The sequence below is a fragment of the Asterias amurensis genome, chromosome 8 (genome assembly GCF_032118995.1).
Source record: "Asterias amurensis chromosome 8, ASM3211899v1".
In the NCBI taxonomy this organism is placed as follows: Eukaryota; Metazoa; Echinodermata; class Asteroidea; order Forcipulatida; family Asteriidae; genus Asterias; species Asterias amurensis.
In genome coordinates, this window is record NC_092655.1 from 6,236,295 (window position 1) to 6,258,795 (window position 22,501).

Below are 22,501 nucleotides of genomic sequence, written 5' to 3' on the forward strand. Positions count from 1 at the left end.
GTAAAAGGAAAACCATGCAATTTCGAGGCAAATTCGTGTGGATCATTATATTCTACTTTTAAATTATCTATCTAACCATATGCATTTCATAACAAAGTGTTTCAAACGCTTTTCAACGACCAACTCGTCCGATCCAAGGCAACGTGTTCCTTTAAGTCCAAAGGGTTTGACTATTTTGAGTAGATGTACATGTATATTCATAAGCCAAATTTCAACCAGGTATAATCGTGGAGGAAATCAACAACAGACTCATCCATAACTTGGTGACCCTGGTCATTTTCCCGGGAACCTACCAAGACCGCTATGAAAAAGAGAACCTGATGTGGACTGCCGGCATCGAGGTGTTGTCAGCGGACCAGGTGGTCCTCATCAACAACACTGTGGCCGGCTCTGAGAGGGTGGCCTACCAGATCAAAGGAGAGAGGTGTTTTTATCCACCCAACTCGCTGACGGATTGGTACGGTAACGTCGGGCATTCAACTCTCCACGGCATTCATATGTTTAGAATCAGCGAACCAAGATGTTCAAAGGTCTCCAAGTTCTTGATCTACAAGTGTTGGGACTATGGCATCTACGCCCAGGTGTGACCATTTGTATGTTTATTTATTGGCGACGTTAAAAACAAAAACAAAAACAGAAAGACCAATAATTTTTCATCCAGAGTATACCACTATATAACTAGAAAATATTCTTGATCCCGATACAAATTTAACATCTATTAAATCGATTAAATGATTTGGGCAACCTTGGTGGGCAATCTCGGTGTTCCGGTATGTAAGGCATCTGCTCTAGATTGGCAAAGGTCTTGGGCTTGAATCCCACCCAAGTAATAATGATTCCTGTGATTTTGTTCACTGGACTCGGGGGGGGGGGGGGGGGGGGGAAGGGAAGTGGAAGTACACAGTGCTAACACACATCGGCGTATGATGGGTAAAAACCAAAATTAGAGACATGTTATTTGTTTCTTCTCCGCATCGCAAAACTGAATTTGACCTTGCCGCCCCTCTTTAAATTTAAATTCTAAACATCAAACCAAATCAACAATAGGCCTCGTCACAACTTAAGTTTTTTGTTGTTGAACTCTTTAGGTGTATTCAAGTATTCTTATAACAGGCATGACTTTCGTCGACAACAACATTGCCATTTTTCCATTGGTGTTCTCTCCACCTGCCGTGTCCCACAGGACATCGGACAAGTTCGTCATCATCGAGAAGTCACTCATCGTTGGTGTCAGTGAGTCATTCGATTGCATAGCAGACAAAGTAAGTAAAACCCATAAGCCAGCTTAGATCATGTATTCTGTAATAACCACCAGGGCCAAACAGCATAGAACTGCTGAAATATTTTGCTTAAATATGTTCTGCTAAATGAGCAGGATACCAGTCACAAATTGTACTTGTGACACGGTGGTTTGTCTGGTAACCTTTTTCTGATAAGCGTAATTTTGTTATGCTTAGCTACATTTTGTGCTTAAGCAGCTTTAGAAAATTGGGCTTTGAGTAAACCCATGCTGCACAAAATCCCTTCTCTTACAATAGCCATAAGTGTAACTGGGTTCTTTTATGTGCACTACACAGCACAGCTTACATCGCTTTCGAAGGACAAAGCAACAATGGTCAAGTGCCTTGCTTAAGGACAAAAGTGTCATGACCGGGATTTAAACTCACACTCTGCTGATCAGAAATACCAGAGCTTGAGTCCGGTGTTTTAAAACGATCGGCCACGACACCTCACTGATTCAACTAATTTCATCAATCTTTGTTCAGTTGGGGTAGATTACATCTCAAACTTTTTGTTTTTATAATCTTGCTATTTTTGTCTTTACTCTAACTCCTGCTTACTTGTGGGCCCATCCATGTTTGTGTACAAACCAATACAAAAGCTTGAAATTTTGTGCGGCAATTGTACGGCTATTTGCATGATAGTGCGTTTGTTCTATTCTATGTGTCATCAAACCAAAAAATGCAGCAAATGTGGGCGCACAATCTGCTGGTGAACTTACAAACTGCGAGCGTCATGTGCGAAATGTTCAAAAGACACATTGACTTTTTTTAATACGTCAATCAAGTCTAACTTACGGTTTTGTAGCGCAGACGTACATGAATGGGCAGTCGCGTTTGTAAGCGCACACGCCGAATGTAAAAAAAAAAACGCGGCAATGTTCTCTTAAAATTAAAATCGTTGTGTAGTCACGCAACACATCAAACATGTCTGCACCCAGGTTGGCTACAAAACGCAAAGCAAGTTAGTGCTCTAGTCAATGTATAGCTCTATGGCCCTAACCTATTGACAGACAGACAGAGGCAGGACAAAATAGCTGTCATGAAAAACAAACAATACACATAACAAGTAACATAGGGTGTCGTGGTCGAGCGGATAAGAGCATCAAACTCGAGCTCTGGTGCTTCTATTCAGCAGAGTGTGGGTTCAAATCCTGGTTGTGACACTTGTGTCCCTGAGCAAGACACTTAATTGCTTCTCTCCACCCAGGGGTAAATGGGTACCTGTTAGGGCAGAGATGGTTCTTGTGATTGGTTTAGCATAGTGGCGCATACAATTGGGAGCTGAGATGGTTTAAGGAATGAATTAAGGCCACGTCCCAGGTAAAAATTCCAGTTGAACCTAGTTAACTGGGGTCAACTGGTTCAATTGGATAGTGACCAAACTCGTCCATTTTCCATATTAACCAACTGGTTTGGACTAGGTTTAACTGTGTTCAACTAGGTTGAAATTATAAACCAGTTGGTTTCTGTCCATTTTCCATATTAAACCAACTGGTTTTAACTTTGTTCAACTAGTTTATCAACTGGTTTTCAACTAGTTCCAGTTAAACCCAGTTTAACTAGGTTCAACTGGAATTTTGACCTGGGGTGATAATAATGTTGGAAGCACTTTGAGAAGCCCTTCAGGTGAGGAAAGCGCTATATAAAACTGGTTATTTTCACGTGAAGTCCGGCAATAGGTCAAAGGCAAATCAGTATGAATATTAGTATGAGTATAACATGCATTGAGTATGTTTTTTGTAAAACTATTTGATGTTGTGATTTCTCTGTGTACTCTGTTGATCTTGCTTCATCTCTGTCCCTCCTTTACATGACAAAACCAGATGGTGCCACCAGAGAACTCGGGCCACAGCAGCATACAGAGGGCGCCCTACTCCCCTGGTGGAGGGCACACTGGCATTGTGTGGCCCAGCTTTATGTCCTTACCAAACTTGGCGCCATTCTTTGGGTTTCATCCAGTCACAAGTTACCCGACCCTCAATGGTGTAAGCATGCTCGCAGGTAAGTTTGTTTAAACTGTCATCATATGACACTGCCTCTAGCTACCGGGAAATCTCTAGCTACCTAGCTACGGCAATCTCGGTAGTCTAGTTGGTGAGACACTGCTCTAGAATTGCAAGGGTTGTGGGTTCAAATCCCACTGGAGTAATGCCTGTGATATTTTTCACTTGATTCAGGGAAGTACTGAGTATACAGTGTATCACACATAGGTGTATGGGTAAAACCAAAATTAATATTCTTTATCGCCCGATGCAAATTTAACATTTCATCATTTTGATGATAATTTTGATACCCGGCCATGAAACTTGTGTCCATAAGCAAGAGACATAACCATTGCTTTGTCCTTCAGATTGGACGTAAAGCCGTTGATCCCTATATTGTGCAATTAACCCATGTGAAAGAATCCAGTGCAATTATCAAAAGGAGGAGGGGTACGTCAATAAAGTACCAATAAAGAAATTTCACTTTGCACAAGAAAAAAAACCCACTTCTTTTAACAAAATTAGAAAATCGTCTTTCAATTAAAGTGGCTTTGTCATCGTGATCATGGCCGGCCTATAGCTGTAAAATGGAATGATGAACTCTCACCCAGTTACTGCATGCGCGCACTCTCTCTGTCTACAGAGTGAGGGCTTGCGCGTACAATAACTTTGTGGACACAACCACAATACTTCGAAGTGAAATGTTTCTCAAAATGCTTTCTATACTTGTGTAAAACACTGGGGCTTCTAAAACCAATATTTTTTGTTATAATCAATTTTGAGAGTGATTACGAGCGTAATACCCTCCCTTTTATTCAAACAAAACAGATGTAGTGTTTCGAAGATTTGGTACATATTGTGGACGGCCAGATGCTGCGATCATGACCAATAGATTGAGTGAAGACGCAATGCACCCTATGCTTACGATGGGCTTGACATTTGAAGATGTGGAAGAGAGGCGTAAATTATACATTCACATACCGAACCTACGGTAAGAGCAGTTTCTGCTTCCTTTCTCTAACTCCAAAATAGTCTGAAGCAACTTTCAATAGTTTTCAATACTTCCCAACGGCTTCCAATGGCTGAGCCCAAACACCTTATAACAGTGGCTTCTTCTAAAGTGCTCAATTATGTGATGCTCATGATAATCCAACATTATTAGCCCTGCAGCCGATCTCGAGTTACATGTAGGATGAGTAACCCGTCCTAACTTAGGATGAGTTCAATGCATCCTACGTATTTTGATATGGAACTGAACCCGTCCTAAGTCCTAAGATTAATCCTAAGTTAGGAAAAGTTTGATGAAATCGACGGCTGGTCACTGGGCCAATTATTTTTTCCTTGAACCATCTCAGCTCACTGGGGAGTATACAGCCTGAGCTGCCTTATTTGTAGTGTACCAAGCTACAACAATCACATGAACCATCTCTACCCTTACAAGTACCCATTTATCTTTTGGTGAAGCGAAGCAAGACACCGATCCGTTAAGCTCTGCCCCATTGCGTATTGACCAATCACATCGCAACGAAGGTCCGACATGCGTGCGCGTATCTTGGCGCGCGGGGAAGAGTCGTGCAGAAAGGCATTGGAGAGCTCCACATGTTATTGCTCTCACGTGCGTCTTAGGCAGAGCCTACTGGATCGGTCTATTACAATTATAACTCATTCATTCATTTCATTCATTCATTTTTATTAAAAAACCAACTGGCAGCACGAAGCTGAATAATGTGGCATTACAAGATAACAATATTGATAAAAATAGCATAGACAAAAAAAAACTCTGCGCTACCTTGCAGGAAAAGTACTCAATGTTGAAGCATCTAAAGCATCACTGAGTGACAGTCATGAGCGCTATTTCTGCACAACAAGCACATGTGCAAACATTACTTTCAACACAACAAAGTGCTTGTCTAGGGGTTTCTTATTTTCTAGTTTACACAGTCGGTCTTTACATCACATGTTAAAGGAACACGTTGCCTTGGATCAGACGAGTTGGTCTATAAAAAAGCGTTTGTAAGTGTTTGTTATAAAATGCATACGGTTGGAAAGATATTTTAAAAGTAGAATACAATGATCCACACAAGTTTGCCTCAAAATTGCGTGGTTTTCCTTTTACTGTGTTAACTAACACGGTTGGTCATTTATGGGAGTCAACCATAAATGGCCGACTGTGTTAGTCGACGAGGTAAAAGCAAAACCTTGCAATTTCTAGGCATGTTTGTGTGGATCATTGTATTCTACTTTTACAGTATTTTTCTACCCATATGCATTTTATAACAATGCTTTTCAAAGACCAACTCCACTGATCCAAGGCAACGTGCTCCTTTAATACACACCTACGTGACCAGTCTTCGACCAAACTAAAATGATTATTTTCAGCGCTGTGAACCCATCCGACTGTGTGGACATGGACTGTGACGGTCTGAAGAAAGTGTTACTCCGGGATTCTGATGGTTCCCTACTTGGCGCAACGGGAACAATCATCCCCGACTCGGCGTACGAGTGGAACGGCGATCCCCGGCGGGGTCTCGGTGATTACCGTATTCCAAAGGTCATGCTGACCAGACCGGATGGGTCGCGAATTCCAGTGGACGATATCGCACCAAATAAAGGTAAGTGAAAATGTAATCCAGAGGGACCCCTCCAGAGTGGGCACTGGGTGGTCTGTGGAGGAGGCAGAAGTGGCAGCTCAAGACCGATCTATTTCCTAAGTTACCAAGTATTACTGTGACCTACCGGTACTCATATTTTGAATCTAATCGACAAACTTTGTTAAAATATGTAAATGCAGGGCAGCAATAAAAATAAATGTAGAAATGTATGAATGAATTTGGAAACTTCTAATCAGTGAGGCAGCTGTTGCAGAAATGTACGATGCTAAACTGACAATGAAGGTCAGGCCCTTGGAAATGCATGGAGGCAATGGCCTTCTTTGCCTGCCCTTCAACAAATTTCCATTGACTTCTGAAATTTCCAATGGAAGTGCTCTTTGCAAAATGAAAACCGATATGAACCTTCGTTGACTCTGATGAAGTAGTTGCTACGAAAGCTTATAAATACAGATAATTATTTATTACTTATGAGTCATTACTGTTCTACAATTTATTTTCCCCTCCGATTGATTAATGTAACTTGTGTAACCGTTTGTGTCGAAAGAAACATCTAACACCCCTCTTTTTACCTGCTAGTTGGATGGACAACCTCGGACATTTAAATATTTATGGTGTGGTTTCACCCCTAATTGTAGGTATTTACCGAGGAAAAAACAACGAGTGCGAATGGATTTCTTACTGGCATGCCTATAAATGCCACGGTATCGACCATATGATGTTGGTTATAGAGAGTATGGATGCAGACACTGAAATCAGACGTCTTTCACCATTGGCCATGTACACTGACGGCTATGTGGACCTAATCAACGGTCCACAGGATGCGGGATGGTGTAATGGGTAAGTTGGCCTAACTTCGGTTGTCATGGCCGATTGGTTTAGAGTATTGAATTCAAGTTTTGGTGGTTAAAGTGTGTGTTCGGGTCCTGCTCTTGATACTTGTGTACTTGAGCATTATACTTAACCATAATTGCTTCTCTTCACCCAGGGGTATAAATGGGTACCTGCGATGGAAGAGGTTGATATTGTGTATGATAAAGCTTCACTAGAGCGCTATGGTTGCTCAGGCTGTATTCTCCCCAGGGAGCTGAGAAAGATTCAAGGAAAGACGAACTGATACATAGCTATTTCAAAATTCGCTTTATAAGAATTTTATATTGTTATTTTTTATAATGTCTTGAACTACTACTCGGAGACCCTGTTCCATGGAGCATCTTACCATGCGCCTTCTACGCTTATTGTTATTAGTCGCTGCTCTCAGGTTAGCGACAACTATTTGCACAAGCCTAGTATGTTGAAAATCCTTAGAAATGTTAAGTACCAATTCCAAATTTATAATTTCTCAATCTTGTATTCTTATGCTGGAGGTCTCGAAGCCAGTCACAGACTTGAGAAGGGTTCTCGAGTCCATTTGTTGTGGTCTCAGACTTGGAATCAGTCTTGAAGCACCCTGACAAGGACTCGGACCATGGGACTCAGCGTGACTCGAGACTGGCAAAAATCAGTTTTCCTAAATCTCAAATTTCTCAACCTTGTACTCTCTTCTACAGGTACACATGCCAGGAACGTATCAGTACGTTCTATTCCTTGATAGCCACTGGGAAGGAGTACGAGGTTTACTTCACCAGCACCAATCCCCAGACTCTTCGTTTCCATCTGATAAACTCTCTTGATAGCCAAGCTGTTGTGATTGGAATCTGGTACTCCAATCCCCAACGATTGGATGTTTATTATCAGGTAACATTTCCTTGTACAATATCTTTCTTTCAGTCTCATGACGATGACTAAAGCAAGCTAGTCAAAACGTTGAGACCAATTTAAGAACTGACTCCGCGGTAGTACAGTTAATTACGATCCTTACGCTAAAGTAGTAGTCCCAGCCTATTTTCTATACCATCTGCCCAGGTAATAGTTAAAAAGCAGGACAGTTCTTTTCAGAACTGAGAAGTCTCCCGAAAACCTGAGCAATCTACTCCGCAGTAGTAGAATAAGGAAAGACAGTTCTCTAAGCACAGACTCTACCTGGCAAGTAGATACACACATGGTGTTGCAGCTTACCAAATATATGTTGAAACCTTACCATGCAATGCCTTAAATCCTATATATTTCTTTCAGTTTCTTTAAAGTTGACAGAAAAACTTGTAACTAAATATGAACTTGAATTTGTTGTTTTCAATAAGTTTGATGAAACTTACACAGTTTGGTTTGATTGTGTGTTTTTTTGAAGATTGTATAAAGTATTGTTCCTTATATAGATGGATTGCATAAAGCGCCATGATAAACAAAGGAAAAGTGCATGCATGTATGCACTGCACACAACTCTCAGCCAATAAAAGCCTTTCGTTTTGTCAACGATGGGGGTCAATGACAGCATGTGCAACCCATCTATTAAACCAGAAGTATTTCTTGTTTCAAAAATTGTGTAAGAATCCCAGATACTTGTCTTGTATTTCAGAATCGGTACGTTAACCCCAACAATGCCGATTTCAGCACTGGCGACTTCACCTGGAAGGCAAAGGATCCTAACCTACCTGCCGACCAATACAATCCCTCCGTCACCTCTAGTGTTTATGGCGAGAACTACTTTGATCGTACAACCCAGACCCTATGGATGCTTATAAAGGGTCCAGTGCCCATTGAGATCCGCACCACTGCCGTCATCATGGTCACCTTCGGTGTCCCCGCCGTGACCGTCGACGACTTCTTCGAGGTGAATCTGGTGAGGAATCTCGCCGGACTGCTAAATGTGGATAAATCGCAGATCCGCATCGTGGATGTGGTCAGCGAGGCGAGTGGACGTCGACGACGCCGTGCTGTTGGCGGCGAAACTGAGGTGGTGATTGAGATCGGGCCTCCGCCAGCACCAACTATTGAGTCACCGGGCTCAGAGACGACCCAGAATGACACGAGCGTTAATGCAACTACACCGGCCCCACAAAATGTCCCAAGTGAGTATTCAGGACTGAAGATTCAGTCCTTTATTTGAATGAACAAGTTAAATAAAGTGTTTTCTAAGTAGAATTGGAAACTTGGCATGGTGGGAGCATTTATTTTGTATTTATTTTAAATAATCAGGTGAGGTTTAACACCATGTGTAAATCTTTTTTAGGTATGTTGATTCTAAAAAGAACTGGTGTTTGAAAGTGTTTTCAGTAAACTTAGATATTTGTCCCCCAAACATTGGTTCTAAATTTCATTAACCCAAAAGAAAAACGAAGAGACACAAAATATATGAGTTGATTCATAATTTGTATCAAAGACGAGCTTAGTAAGATGAAATAAAAGTAAATGTACCCCAAGCAACATTCTGAAAACTTTTTGTCTTTATGAAGTCTTCTATTTTTCTGTGTTATTAATTTGAAATGAAAATGGAATTCATGTTAAAGACTTCATCCATTACTTTGTGCAAATGTTTTTTCTGTACTTTGTAGCACCAGCACCAGGTACCGCCCTAAACTTTGACCAATTGGTTGAGGTCCAGTCTTTATTGGTTGACGACTTACAGTCAGGAAGCCTCGGAGGTTTACTGAACATCACGCTTACCTCCATGTCTATGACCGACCCAGTTGCAGAACCCGTCGATCCCACAGGAGGTGTGCATGCCACCAATGAAACAGGTGGGTCCAGTGATGTACCCAACGGGACCAAAACGTGAGTAGAGTCTTTTCTTCATGTTTGATATTTCTTTGGAATCATAAAGGATGTGTTGAGCAATCAAAGCACCAGACTAAAGTGGACCTTTGTAAGCTTTGTTGTTTGAAGCTACATTTTTTAAGCATGAGACCTATTCCTTCATAGACCAGGAATACAGGGGCAAACCCCTTCTCTTTACGATAAGTGCACTTTGTTCTTTTACGAGAAATATTCAACACCCAGGACCTATGGCTTTACGTCCCATCTGGAGGCACAGCAATAATGGTTAAGTGTCTTGCTTAAGGACACAAGTGTCACAACTGAGACTCGAACCCAGACTCTGCTGATCAGAAACACCAGAGCTTGAGTCCGGTGCTCTTATCTGCTCGGTCATGACACACCACGCGTTGTATTTCACACGGCTCAAACTGGTCTGCATTTGTTTCCACGTTGTCTTTTCTGCTCACCAAACTTATCCTTTTTATGCTTAATTTTCCTTTGCTGTGTGTGGTTTCCCCTCTTGTGCGCCTTGAGCACCTAATGGTGGATTTTGGCGCCTTATAAATATTCTTTGTTATTATTTTTATTATTATTATTATTTTTGTTTCTGTCAGGGTTTCTGAGATACAGCATGAGATCGAAGAGAAACAGAATGCTGAGTTTGTAGTTGAGGTTGTCTATCGCACTGCAGAATCCCTAGTCATCTACACACAACCTGATGAGGCCAGAGAGAGAGCTCCCTTCATTCAACAGCCCTCAATCTACGCCGTGGATGCACTGGTAAGAGTCCAGCAGCCGATTTCACAAAATGCTAGGATTAATCCAATCTCGAGTTTGGACAGGTAACTCGTCCTAACTTAGGATGTGTTCAAACGGCTCCTTAAGGCCTATTAATACAGAACTTAACTCGTCCTAAGATTAACCCTAAATTAGAAAGAAATTGGTGAAATCAACAGCAGGGCCCAATTTCATAAAGCTGTTGAGCAGAAAATACTGCTTAATAGCAATTTTCTTTGCCAAGCAAACATTTTGTTGGGCACAAGTTGCAACTCGGTTAACTTTGTAGAATTTTGGCTGGTGACCAGTTTCTGTGAAGTAAATTTGTTCTGTGCTTACAAACTGGCTTTATGAAACTTGGCCAGGATCGTTGATAAAACTTGTCTTTGTATCTTTGTGCAGATTTTTTTCCTGCAGGAAACATCGAGGCAAAAGCTAACTTAAATATCATAATTATTGTCATCATTGATCAAACAACTTTTTTTACCTTCCTACAGGGAATTATGATCCCCCAACTTGGAATTGCCTCAAATCCCTGGCAAGTTACGGCATCGATGAATCCATCAAGTACAAGCGGCCAGCTCTCAGGAAACCTGACCGTGTCATTCATCAGTGGCTGGGCCAACTTCACAGATCTGACTATGGACTTGACTGTATCAGGAGTCATTTTAGACTTTGCTGTCACCAAGCCCAACACATCCAGTCTTGCGGTCAGTTCCAATGCCTTCGACGTGGCCGTGCGGCCGTATTACCTGTCGGCGTTGAGGGCGCCGGACATGGTGAATGAAAACACAACCTTTGAGGTGATCATTGAGCTGAGAGATGAGATTACGCTGATGATTCCTTATAGAGACCTCATGACCAAGGTGAGATCACACAAAACCATAGAGTTATATATAAGAACTAGAGGGCGCACTGACCTATATACGCGCCCCGTATGTGCGCAGGCGGCCATTTTCTAAGTTGAACAAACAGGTATTGCTTAGCGTGTGTTTGTGCGGCCATTTTGTAAGTTGACAAAACAGCATCGCGTCAGTGTTCAATAAACACAAACTCCAACGTATTCTTCATATTCAACGCGCCTGCATAATGGCGCGCGTGTCTCCTTGAGGTCCCGTCGCGTTTGTGCAAGAAGCATCACCAGTGCGCCCTCTAGTTCTTATATATAACTCTATGCACAAAACCCACTAGAAAATAAAATATGCGCGAGACTTGCACCAGTCTTAGCTAAGAATCAGTAGTAAAATAGCAGTGCAAAATTTGCAACGATACAGTCGTACCAAACAGAATCCTTGCAAAATTTGCACTGCTACTTTTGATCTGTGTTTGTGCAGCTCCACCCAGTCTTATTAATCAAGGAGTGCAAAATCTTTGGACCCCCAAATAGTGCTGATGATGACCCTTGATGACGATACTATTAACTGGCTCTCCTCAGACCTGCCATCAATAGGTGATTTTATGGTGACCAAAAGAGTGAACGGACAAGTAATACAATTTTAAACTGGCAAATTTCAAGAGTTAATATTTTTTTTATTGCCATGATCTACAGGGACTTGAGTGGCATGCCACAATGGCCCTCTTCATGCCTGCCAACTACATAGGTCAGCTAGGAGGTCAACTAGAAACAACCTTTGACCTCAGCACTGGCCAGGCTAATTTCACCAACCTGACGATCGACGCGACCGGCATCAGCTATGTCCTAAAGGTCACCGTGGTGACAGTGCCTTCAAGTGTCTACGAGCTGACCCTATTGGTCGACTCCTTCGATGTGGTGTCCAATCAGCAGCTTTACTACACTGGGCCAGTGCGTCGGCTCAAACTGCTGTTCCCGGGAGATTACGATCTGGTGGCTGCCGGGTACGAGGCTGAGCTTGAGATTTACGTTCTGAATTACTTTGGAGCCAGATATAGCGGTGTTAAGATCAGCAATGTATCAATCGAGAGAGGTAATTTAGCCCCTTTGTGCACTTTGTGCACAGGACATTGCCAGTCTAGTAAACTTAGAGCCCAATGTCATGAAGCTATTTTACTGAAAAGTCATTTTTGTGCTTGCTAAAGCTAAAACACTTGCTTGAGTTTAAAGGAACACGTTGCCTTGGATCGGACGAGTTGGTCAAAACAAAAGCGTTTGTAACCGTTTTCTATAAAATGCATATGGTTGGAAAGATGTTTTAAAAGTAGAATACAATGATCCACACAAGTTTGCCTCGAAATTGCGTGGTTTTCCTTCTACTGTGCAAAATAACATGGTCGGCCATTTATGGGAGTCAAAATTTTGACCCCCATAAATGGCCGACGTGTTAGTCGACAAGGTAAAAGGAAAACCACGCAATTTCGAGGCATGTTTGTGTGGATCATTGTATTCTACTTTTACAACATCTTTCTACCCATATGCATTTTATAAAAAACGGTTACAAACGCTTTTCAAAGACCAACTCGACCGATCCAAGGCAACGTGTTCCTTTAAGGTAACTTCATAAACAAACGGTTCAGTTGCTAACAAGAACATTAGCTGGAGGTATAATGCATGTTTGTTCACATTTAAGTTTATATTTTTGCACCACTCACTCCACTGGCATATATACATTTATAACACCCCTTGCAAGTATTCTGCCTGCTCATTGGTTTAGAGCGCGTCACATGACATGTCTTAGTTTTGCTAGACGACGGCCGTCGGTTTGCCATGCGCTAGTCCGAAGACTAGCACATGGCGCCGTGCGCTAGTCCGACAGACTAGCACACGGCGTGCAGTACCCAGACGTCCGTTGCGTGTGCGAGTATGACAAATTAATAGTCTGTAACCATTTCGGATTGCACGACACTACATGAACACATTCAGTAAAAGTGTTTGCAATCTGTATTCGCGTCGTCCGTGGATTGTAGCATTCAGGTTTGTAACTTAATAATAATAGTACAGTATTTAGAAATGTTTGGGGTGTTGTAAAACAAATATTGACTGCTTTTACTCGTGCAATGGTTAAAAACTATGACTCCCTCGGTGATCCCCGGAGCGTTTTATTTTCCCTCGGCTTCGCCTCAGGAAAATAGAACGCTACGGGGATCACCTCGGGAGTCATAGTTTTAACCATAGCACTCGACGCAGTCAATATTTGTATAATAGACCTATTGCACAACGTGCAGCACATGCAATTTTCCTTACCGCCATTTTGGGAGTAAAAATCATGCACAAAATTAAGCACAAGAGATTTGACTCCGAAAAAGACCTGCATTGTTCGAAGGTGCGTTTCGCTTTTGTGCAGGGGGCAATAGAAACCAATAGATCCCCTTGCATAACGCCAAATGCTACAAGTATGCTGAGGTCACGGGAACATTTTTACCCACAAAGAACAGCTATCGTCCAATGATACATTTTTACACTCAACGTCAACTTGTAAAATTTGTTTGCATTTTGCCTCGTTATTTTGTTGGAAGTTTTTATTGTTAAGAATTCTACCTTTTTATTGCTTTGGACAACTTCATGAAGTGAAACGTTTCTAAAACTGAATCCTTCTCTTCCAATCCTAGGATCCATTCTAGTCTCGTTTGACATCCAAGGAGACTTGAATGCCACCCAGGAGGAAATTTGGAGCGACATTCAGTCTGGTGACATTACTCTGACGTTCAATGGCTACACTCTAACCCCAGTCCAATACCTGCAGGTGGGCGCGGTAACATACGGCGAAGAGGTAAGTTTACACATTAACAGATTTTGAATAAATTGAAAAGAACATTGCTGTGTAATTTGTCTACCTGTGCAGGATAACTTTTACAATAGTAATAATTGATTTTTATATAGCGCTTTACACATCCGCAGGGCGTCTCAAAGCGCTTCCAACTTTATTACCTCTGGTCACTGGGCCATCTAAATTAATTCCTTAAACCATTTCAGCTTTCTGAGTGTGAAGCCTGTGCAACAAATATGCGCTACTAAGCTATTAAATTAATCACAAGAACTATCTCTGCCCTCACAGGTACCCATTTACCCCTGGATGGAGAGAAGCAATTATAGTTTTAAGTATAGTGTCTTGCTCAGGGACACAAGTACGTGTCACGAACGGGACTCGAACCCACACTCTGCTAAACAGAAACACCAGAGCTTGAGTTCGGTACCCTTATTTGCTCGGCCACGACACCCCCATTATGTCTTGTGATGTTTTTAAATTTCAGAAGCAAATTCTAGCAAGAAAGTGTTTGTTGCTAGGGTACTAGGCCTGATACTTCACGGAGGCAACGGAGGCGATTGCCTCTGTTGCCCCTTGCCATTGTCTTGGTGCCCTTGAAATGCTCCAGTAGAAGTTTACAATTTCCTCATAAGGTGCCCTTTGCCAAAGAGAAAATGCCTTGGTGTCCTTGCCCTTTCAAAAACGAAGCGAACACAGGCCTGTACTTTACTAAAATCTTTACAATGTATAATATTGTCAGTCTCCAGAGTGCAAGATGCTGTAGAGCTCCAACAGACACCAAATTAAAGCTTAGAGTATGACCTTTTCCTCTATGTTTGATCTCAGAAAGTCAATTTTGGAACATAAGGGACGTTCTTGCAAAGCGGGCTACTATACAATTATTCAATAATGTCTTTCTCATTTTTTTTCCCCAGACTACAGCGAAGGAAATGCCTGAAATAACAGCAACAACAGTGGTAAGATTTACGAGTCTTACAATTATTACAAACGATTTTTGGGGTTGAACAAAGAATTTACTAGAGTGGGATTCGAACCAACGACCTCCGGATTAACATGCCGGCGCTCTACCAACTGAGCTATCTAGCCCTATATTGGTGGTGTCCCTATTTTGTCAATATCTTTGTTCAGGGTGCCAGTCAGAAGCCATATAAACCGTTAACTGCCGTGTAGCCAGGTATCACATCCAAATTACGATACAACCTGGGAAGCGGCAGCCAGGGGATCACCTTAAGGGGATGCGACCTTTTTGTTTCAGATATCAATATAAACCACAAGGGAAACTGACTGGGTAAATTTTGAAATGATTTTTGGGGTTGAACAAAGAATTGACTAGATATTGACAAAATAGGGACACCACCAATATAGGGCTAGATAGCTCAGTTGGTAGAGCGCCGGCACGTTAATCCGGAGGTCGTTGGTTCGAATCCCACTCTAGTCAATTATTTGTTCAACCCTAAAAATCATTTCAAAATTTACCCAGTCAGTTTCCCTTGTGGTTTATATTGATAATTATTACAAACTGCACATTTATTGACTTTCAGTCAGTCATCATAAAACAGTCATATTCCAAATAATAATAAGCATTCTTTTCAGCATCAAAATACCATCCAATGTATACAGTTAATGAAGTCTTTTCAAATGTTTTTCTCTCCATGCTATGAAGACGACAGAACCATCTGAAACGACAGCGGTAAGTCTTGTAACTTATGGGTCTTATTAATCACAGGCTTAGTACTCGGGTGGGATTGGAAACCCAAGACCTTTGCAATTCTAGAGCAGTGTCTTACCAACCTGACTACCGAGATTGCCCGGCTGCTAGAGGCAGTTTGAATCCTATGTTTTGGCAGCGGGTACCGCAACAATTTATTAGATGTAAAACTTGCATTGTTGATAAAGAATATTAATTTTGGTTTAACCCTGACACAGATGTGTGTGAGCACTGTATACTCAATACTTTCCCGGTGTTCTAGTTGGTGTGACACTGCTTTAAAATGGAAAGGTCGTGGGTTCGAATCTCACCCAAGTAATATGCCTGTGTTTTTTTTCACAAAACTTGGGAAATGAATATACAGTGCTAACACACATCGGCGTAAGGGTAAAACCAAAATTTAAAGAAAGTTGACAGTTGATGTAAATTATCACAAACTTCATCCTTTGTAGTCCTATAACAGACAATCCAATTTCTTTTTCCTTTTTTCCAGGCTACCACAACAGAAATACAGGCAAAAAAAGCGGTAAGGTTCACAATTCACTGTCCTAATCAAATCTTTATTTAACGTGAACGTTAAAATACGCCATGTTCAAAGTAAATGTTTGACACCAACAGTTTATTGCTGATAGCAATTTACTGCTTAGCAGGCTACCAGTCAGGTATTGGACAAGTGACATGAAAGTTTGGTTTGTAATCTTAATCTTATTCTAGTGAGCATTATCTTGTTGTGCTTAGCTCCTTTTTGTGCTAATAAGCAGCTCTATGCAATTGGGGACTGTTGAACTCAAACACATCTCAAAACATACAACAATCTTGAATCTACTGTTTTTAAGAACCAACTATTAATTAGTATGTCGGATGTGCTCTTTAAGGCATGTAATAAAACCCAGTGCATTTATCGTAAAGAGAAGGGGTTCGCCGCGATGTTTCTTGTTTGATTGGCTGCATATTCGCCACAGCACCTTGTAAACCATTGCATGGGGCTTTGTAAAGGAATAGGTCTCATGCTTTAAAAAAGTAACTTTGCATACTTTGCAGAGAAGAATACTGAATGCTAAAGCACCAAGGAGCAGTACTGAGTGATAGATTTGAGCACTATAAAGGCAGAGTCACACTGCAGCGATAACGACAATGTTAACGATCACGACACACAGAGAAAAAATTGAATTGGTTGAATTCCTTTACGCAGAAGACTAACAGAATGCGTTCTCTTTGTGTCGTTATCATTATGGTTCTCGTTAATGTTGCAGTGGGACCGGGCCTTAAGAAGCAACTATTATTATCATTACTATATATTTCATTTGTTTTGTCTGCAGCCACCCTTTCCTGATTGTGTCATTATAGTTATTGTCTCACTTGCCCCCGTTATCTTACTAACCATCGTGTTGACCGCATGGAAATTCTGCAAGTGTAGAGGTGAGCCTTTAAGTGAATATAACTTTTTTAAGACTTAGTGCCATTAATTATAGACAAAAAAGGCATCGTGGTTTTTGGAACATTAATTTTCAAGTGTCATGAACTGTTGCTGGTTACAGACCCATTTTCGCACAGCTATGAAATGTTATTTTAGATTATATAACTGACATACAGATCCTTGTCATTTCCCATTCAACAGTTAGGATCATCGTTGTTCCCAATGTTTTGAGCAGTTCTGCGCCGCCGCGCCACTGCTAAAACAAAGGAGCACCTGTGCAAAAGGTTGTGATCTGATTTGTGCATTGTTGCCGCTACGCGGCTCTAAATGATTTTTGGTTGTCAGTAATTTGTGTGATTTTTCATAATGTGATACTTTTAAAATACATCAAATGACAAGGATCTATATGTCAGTTATATAAAACTGTTCCATTTCAGTCCAAATTTTACCTTGCGATAATATTCCTCCCATTCCACTCTGAGCCACTCAATATTTGTATTAAAATTAGTTTTTCAAAATAACTGCCTATGCCTTGAACTGTTTCTGTCTACAGACTCGTTTTCGCACAACTCTCTGAAATTGTTTTGGTCAACGAGTTCTATGTCAGAGACTTGTTTCTGATAAAGGGTCACCAAAACATGGCGTACATAATACACAAAGTTTAAATGTGTATGGTTTTCTTTTGGATTTGGTCAGGTATGAAGCGGAACATGGTTGAGGCTGTACCCTTGCCCGAACCCAACTTTAAGGATGAAGGTCAGGATAGATCACTGTAAGTAGATTGATTAGTAGGGGAAAGACTTGGAGGAACTTGGGGTAGGGGGAGGAACTTGGGGTAGGGGAGAAGTAAATTGAGGAGGGTTATTTTATGTACTGATTTTTATCTTGTTAATTCCTGTAAAGCGTTCTGTTTTCCTCGCAGCGATTTACAAGTTGGGGATCAGGTTTGCTCAGTGGTTTCTTTCTCTGCCTTTCACCTCTGACCGGAGCCTTGGATGTGGATTGGGTTTTCAGTCCCTAAGTGATTGCTTGGGTTTCCCCCATTTGGGGTTTTCCTCCTACATCTAAAACTGAGCATTGCTTCTTGTTTCCAATTTGTCCTGATGTTGGCAATTATTGTGCTGTTAGATGTGTAGTCACACCAAATAAATTATACAATTAATAACGAATCTCTGTACTATTTTACCTTAATGCCTTGAAGTATTTGGGTGGCACGGTTGGCTTGTGCGTAAAGCGCTCGCCTCTCACCAAGGTGACCCCGGTTCGATTCCCGGTCGGGGCCATTGTGAGTCGAGTTGTGCGTTGGTTCTCTGCTGTGCCACGAGGGTTTTCCAGACATTCCGGTTTTACTCCCTCAGGAAAAAATCAAACACTTTCGATCTTGGCTGTGCTCCGTGGTCATAATGGGTTGATGTGGCTGGCAGCTGAATGCGCCCTTGCATGCCTGCTTCTCGAACACGTTGTAGCCGCGTCCTTCTCAATTCAGCTCTAGCTGCGAGTAAGGACCCCAAATTATTATTATTAAGGGGTGCATTTGGGGAGCTTGTTGGATCAACGATTATCTTATCTTTTTCTCTCCCTGTAGAAACCAAGACCCGAACCTCAATGGTCGCTTGACTCCAAACACAGCAAGGCGTACCCCTGAGGTTGAAGTCACCGCTCTGCCTCCAGGATTCACTGAAACCTCTGGACAGCAAGAACGACGTAAGAATAGAGACCCATGATGCTCTGTCCAGTATTTGCTTCTACCTTCTACAGGCCTGGAATTTCCTCTTTGAGAGGGCCGGGCCATTTTAATTTTTCAAAGGGCACTCTAATAAGTGGAAACTTTTTAAAGGGAAGGTACACTATTGGTAATTGTTAAAGACCAGTGTTCTCACTTGGTGTATCTCAACATATGCATAAAATAACAAACCTGTGAAAATTTGAGCTCAATTGGTCATCGAAGTTGGGAGAAAAAACACCCTTGTTAGACGAATTTGTGTGCTTTCAGATAGGAATAAAAGACTTCAGCTAGAAGTCTTTTAGTATTTTAGTGAGAAGTTACCTCTTTTTCAAAAACTACGCTACTTCAGAGGGAGCCGTTTCTCACAATGTTTTATACTATCAACAGCTCTCCAATGCTCGTTACCAAGTCAGTTTTTAAGTTAATATTTGTTTTGAGTAACTACCAAACGTGTACCTTCCCTTTAAGGGGCAACAAGTCCAAGACCAGGGGCCGATTTCACAAAGCAATTCAATGCATCGCAAGACAAATTGTTAGTATTGTGACATCACACCTTACTTAGCAACTGCGATTGATTTACAGTTAAGATCGATCTTGGCTCTTTGTAGAATCGACACCATGGCATTGGAGACCATAGCCATTGTGGCCTCTGTGAAATTCCAGACCTGACCTTACTTCAAACTGCCAAACCCTGGGCTCATTGCATGGCTCGGCTTTCCGCGGCTTCATTCTACTCCCTTGTCCCCCAAGTTTGTTTTTATACTTAATTATTTTTTAGAACACCTTCAAATTTGTATACCTGATAAACAGTCTTTTTTCTGTTTCATATTTTAGTTCTTGAAGACCGTGTCCAAATGATCATCATGGCGAAGAACTCACACAGCAAATTCCAGAAGCTTGGCTCCGTCGAGGCCAACAAAGTCGGCACAATGCATGACCTCCGAGATGACGTGACGCGGGCCCTCCCCGCTAAACTCCAAGACAAGAAATTCATCTTGATGCACGAGACCCTAAAGGACATTGACGGGGCTAAGGAGAAGAACTTGGTCCTCTCTGAAGTCTACCAAGCTGATAGTGTCTTGATCCGCTGGGTCAAGGACCAAGGTATTTATTCCGAACACGGACGTTACACCCAGGTCCTGTCTGTCGGTGGTCAATAAGTAATACATGTTTTGCATTCATGCAATGGAGAGAATAATTTTCATTCTTTGACAGATGAAATTTTCCATCTTTCATCTCATGAAAATATTCTCACCATTGCACTCTTAAACATTCATATGCATATGACGTCATCCTTTCAAAAGGCACTCTCACTGCGGCCAAACAACGCTCTCACCGAGGCCAAAGGAAGCAAATCATTGGACGATAGCTGATCTTTGTGCGTGAAACATGCACGTGACCTCAATCAGAATGTAGGATTGAAGTTCCTTTGAAGATAAGGGGCGTTGTGCTTGCACTGGCCTGTTTTCTCACCAACTGATACGAATTTTGGATGCAGATTTTGGCCAGACACCATACAAAGCTTAAAAACTTATACTTTCTAAGAATAAACTATAAATTAAAGTAAACTTGAGAGTTCAAACATGTAATAATTCTCTTAAGAGGGAGTATTGGCTCTGAAAAGAGCTGGTTTGGTTTTGACGCTTGAAACAGTATACTCTGCTAGTCTTCAGAAAAAAAAAAAACAAACTTGTTTCTGTTTTTAAAAGACGAGCCAACACTCCCCTAAAAGAGATTTACACATGGTTGTACCCGCAACCATTATTTATAGTTTATTCTTATCCATCACGCATGCAAAGCTTCAATCATTACTTAAACTTTCTTTGTTCTTTTCTCCTATTCCTAACAGACACATCCAAGCTGTGCGTCTGCGGACTGGTGGGTCAGTTCGAGTGCTCATTGTGTCTTCAGCAAACTTACTGCAGCCCTAAGTGCCAATCTGCTGATTGGGCCCACCACAGCATGAACTGCCGAAACTCTTTACATGTAGTTGCCTCGGTTGATGGCCACCGATAAGCTGTCTCTATTTACCAATGGTCCATATTGGGTGTGGTTGTTTGGCTTCCCGGGTGTACCGGGGAACACTCGTGGTAGTCACCAGAGCCCCCTGGTACCTGGTTCTGTGGTGGCTGACACTAGGGGAAGACACGAGTATCACGTGATGGCTAATGAACAACTCGTGTAAACTTATGGAACGCACCCAATATATATTATGAACTAGTCCATAATCTTATGAACTAGTCCATAAAAACCATAATTATTTAATAACTCTGAATCAAGACTTGTACATTAATCTTTTTAGTTTTTAAGTAAGTTTACATAATGATGTGAGAGAGAAAAAAGGTGGAAAATTGTTGATGTTTAAAAACAAAGAAGTTTTAGGGCACTGTTGTTTTCTTTCATTTAAAAATGAGGCATGGGAATAAATGAACAGTTTTATTTGAACAAATTTTACAATGGTTAAATTCCGAGTTAATAAGTCTTTCAATTCAGTTGTAACAATTTGTATTCCAGTTTTTGTAATTTTTCCTTTCTTTAAAGTAAAAAAAATTGACAGACCTTCCACTTATTTGTTCTGTTTTTGATATTTTAAGTTAACATTCCAAAAGGACAAGGTGTTGATAATAAGGCAAAGAAAGCAAACTGAAGTTGTTTTGATGACACTAGACACTAGACACCTTTGGTAATTGGCAAAGACCAGTATTCATACTTGGTGTATCCCAACATATATGCATACATATAAAATATAATTAGCAAATCTGTGATAATTTGGGCTCTTCAACCATGCAAGAAAATGACGAAAGAGCACACCCTTGTTGCAAAAAAAACCTTTCTAAAAAACTCTGTTGCTTCAGAGAGTCATTTCCCACAATCTTTTATACTTTTAACAGCTATTTCTTCCTGTTACCAAGTAAAGTAAGTGTCCTTTAAAGCAGTGACATCACTATCTTTGAAACATGTTTTTTTAAAGATGGAAATGTAGACTTAATTTTGTGTACATTGCTTTAAAAATAAAATGTTGAACTCCTTGATACTAATTAAGATGGAATAAACATTTTTGTGTCCATTCTTTTAATTCTACATGGCAGAATTCTGATAGCTCTTTTTTAAACTGAGTGGGTAATGAGGACCTACATTTTCCATCATAATCTTTTTTGATTGTCCATTTCTTGCCTACGTACTACACTAATTAATGCGTTGGTATGCATTTTCTTTCACCCCCCCCCCCCCACCAAAAACAAATTATTATAATAATTAATAATAATTATAATAGTAATAATAATAAAATCATAGAGCAATAAGAAAAGGGACAGTTGTTCCTAGTCGTGCTAGTAGCCTAGTATATGATGATACTCATCAATTACAAACAACAACCTGAACTATTTAATTTTACATTGTTTTTTTAATATTTATTGTTTGGAAAATAAAAATGTAACAAATATGTAACAACTTGACCGCTGACCACCAAAACTGTGACTGTTTATATCCGGAAACATTTAAGCAAGTATTGAGGTAATTGAAGTAAACAAACGATGATGGGTTAATTTATCAACAAACTTTTGTGACCTTTTTGCTCTACCTCTGTTAAAAAAATAGTTTTGTTTTTGTTTTTGTTACTGCATGCGATACACAAACAAACGTCATGGGTATACAGGGTTCCATACAGTCTTACAACGGAACCA

At 40.9% G+C, this 22,501-nt stretch overlaps 1 protein-coding gene across 2 annotated transcripts in view; it reads left to right on the top strand.

Moving 5' to 3' along the window:
* The window catches only part of LOC139940448 (fibrocystin-L-like), a 69,429-nt gene extending 47,248 nt beyond the window's left edge, over positions 1–22,181 (top strand). For both annotated transcript variants that reach the window (XM_071936702.1, XM_071936703.1), the window contains 21 exons: positions 220–581; positions 1,089–1,262; positions 3,107–3,284; positions 4,094–4,256; positions 5,645–5,877; positions 6,513–6,714; positions 7,425–7,611; positions 8,330–8,822; positions 9,306–9,525; positions 10,122–10,287; positions 10,782–11,150; positions 11,834–12,230; positions 13,810–13,970; positions 14,882–14,923; positions 15,631–15,657; positions 16,169–16,201; positions 16,995–17,094; positions 17,789–17,864; positions 18,678–18,796; positions 19,653–19,922; positions 20,668–22,181. In XM_071936702.1, the coding sequence (XP_071792803.1) occupies positions 220–581; positions 1,089–1,262; positions 3,107–3,284; positions 4,094–4,256; positions 5,645–5,877; positions 6,513–6,714; positions 7,425–7,611; positions 8,330–8,822; positions 9,306–9,525; positions 10,122–10,287; positions 10,782–11,150; positions 11,834–12,230; positions 13,810–13,970; positions 14,882–14,923; positions 15,631–15,657; positions 16,169–16,201; positions 16,995–17,094; positions 17,789–17,864; positions 18,678–18,796; positions 19,653–19,922; positions 20,668–20,834 (4,139 nt within the window). In that variant the 3' untranslated portion in view covers positions 20,835–22,181. The remainder of the gene's footprint in view (positions 1–219; positions 582–1,088; positions 1,263–3,106; positions 3,285–4,093; positions 4,257–5,644; positions 5,878–6,512; positions 6,715–7,424; positions 7,612–8,329; positions 8,823–9,305; positions 9,526–10,121; positions 10,288–10,781; positions 11,151–11,833; positions 12,231–13,809; positions 13,971–14,881; positions 14,924–15,630; positions 15,658–16,168; positions 16,202–16,994; positions 17,095–17,788; positions 17,865–18,677; positions 18,797–19,652; positions 19,923–20,667) is intronic.
* Positions 22,182–22,501: the final 320 nt, after the last annotated feature.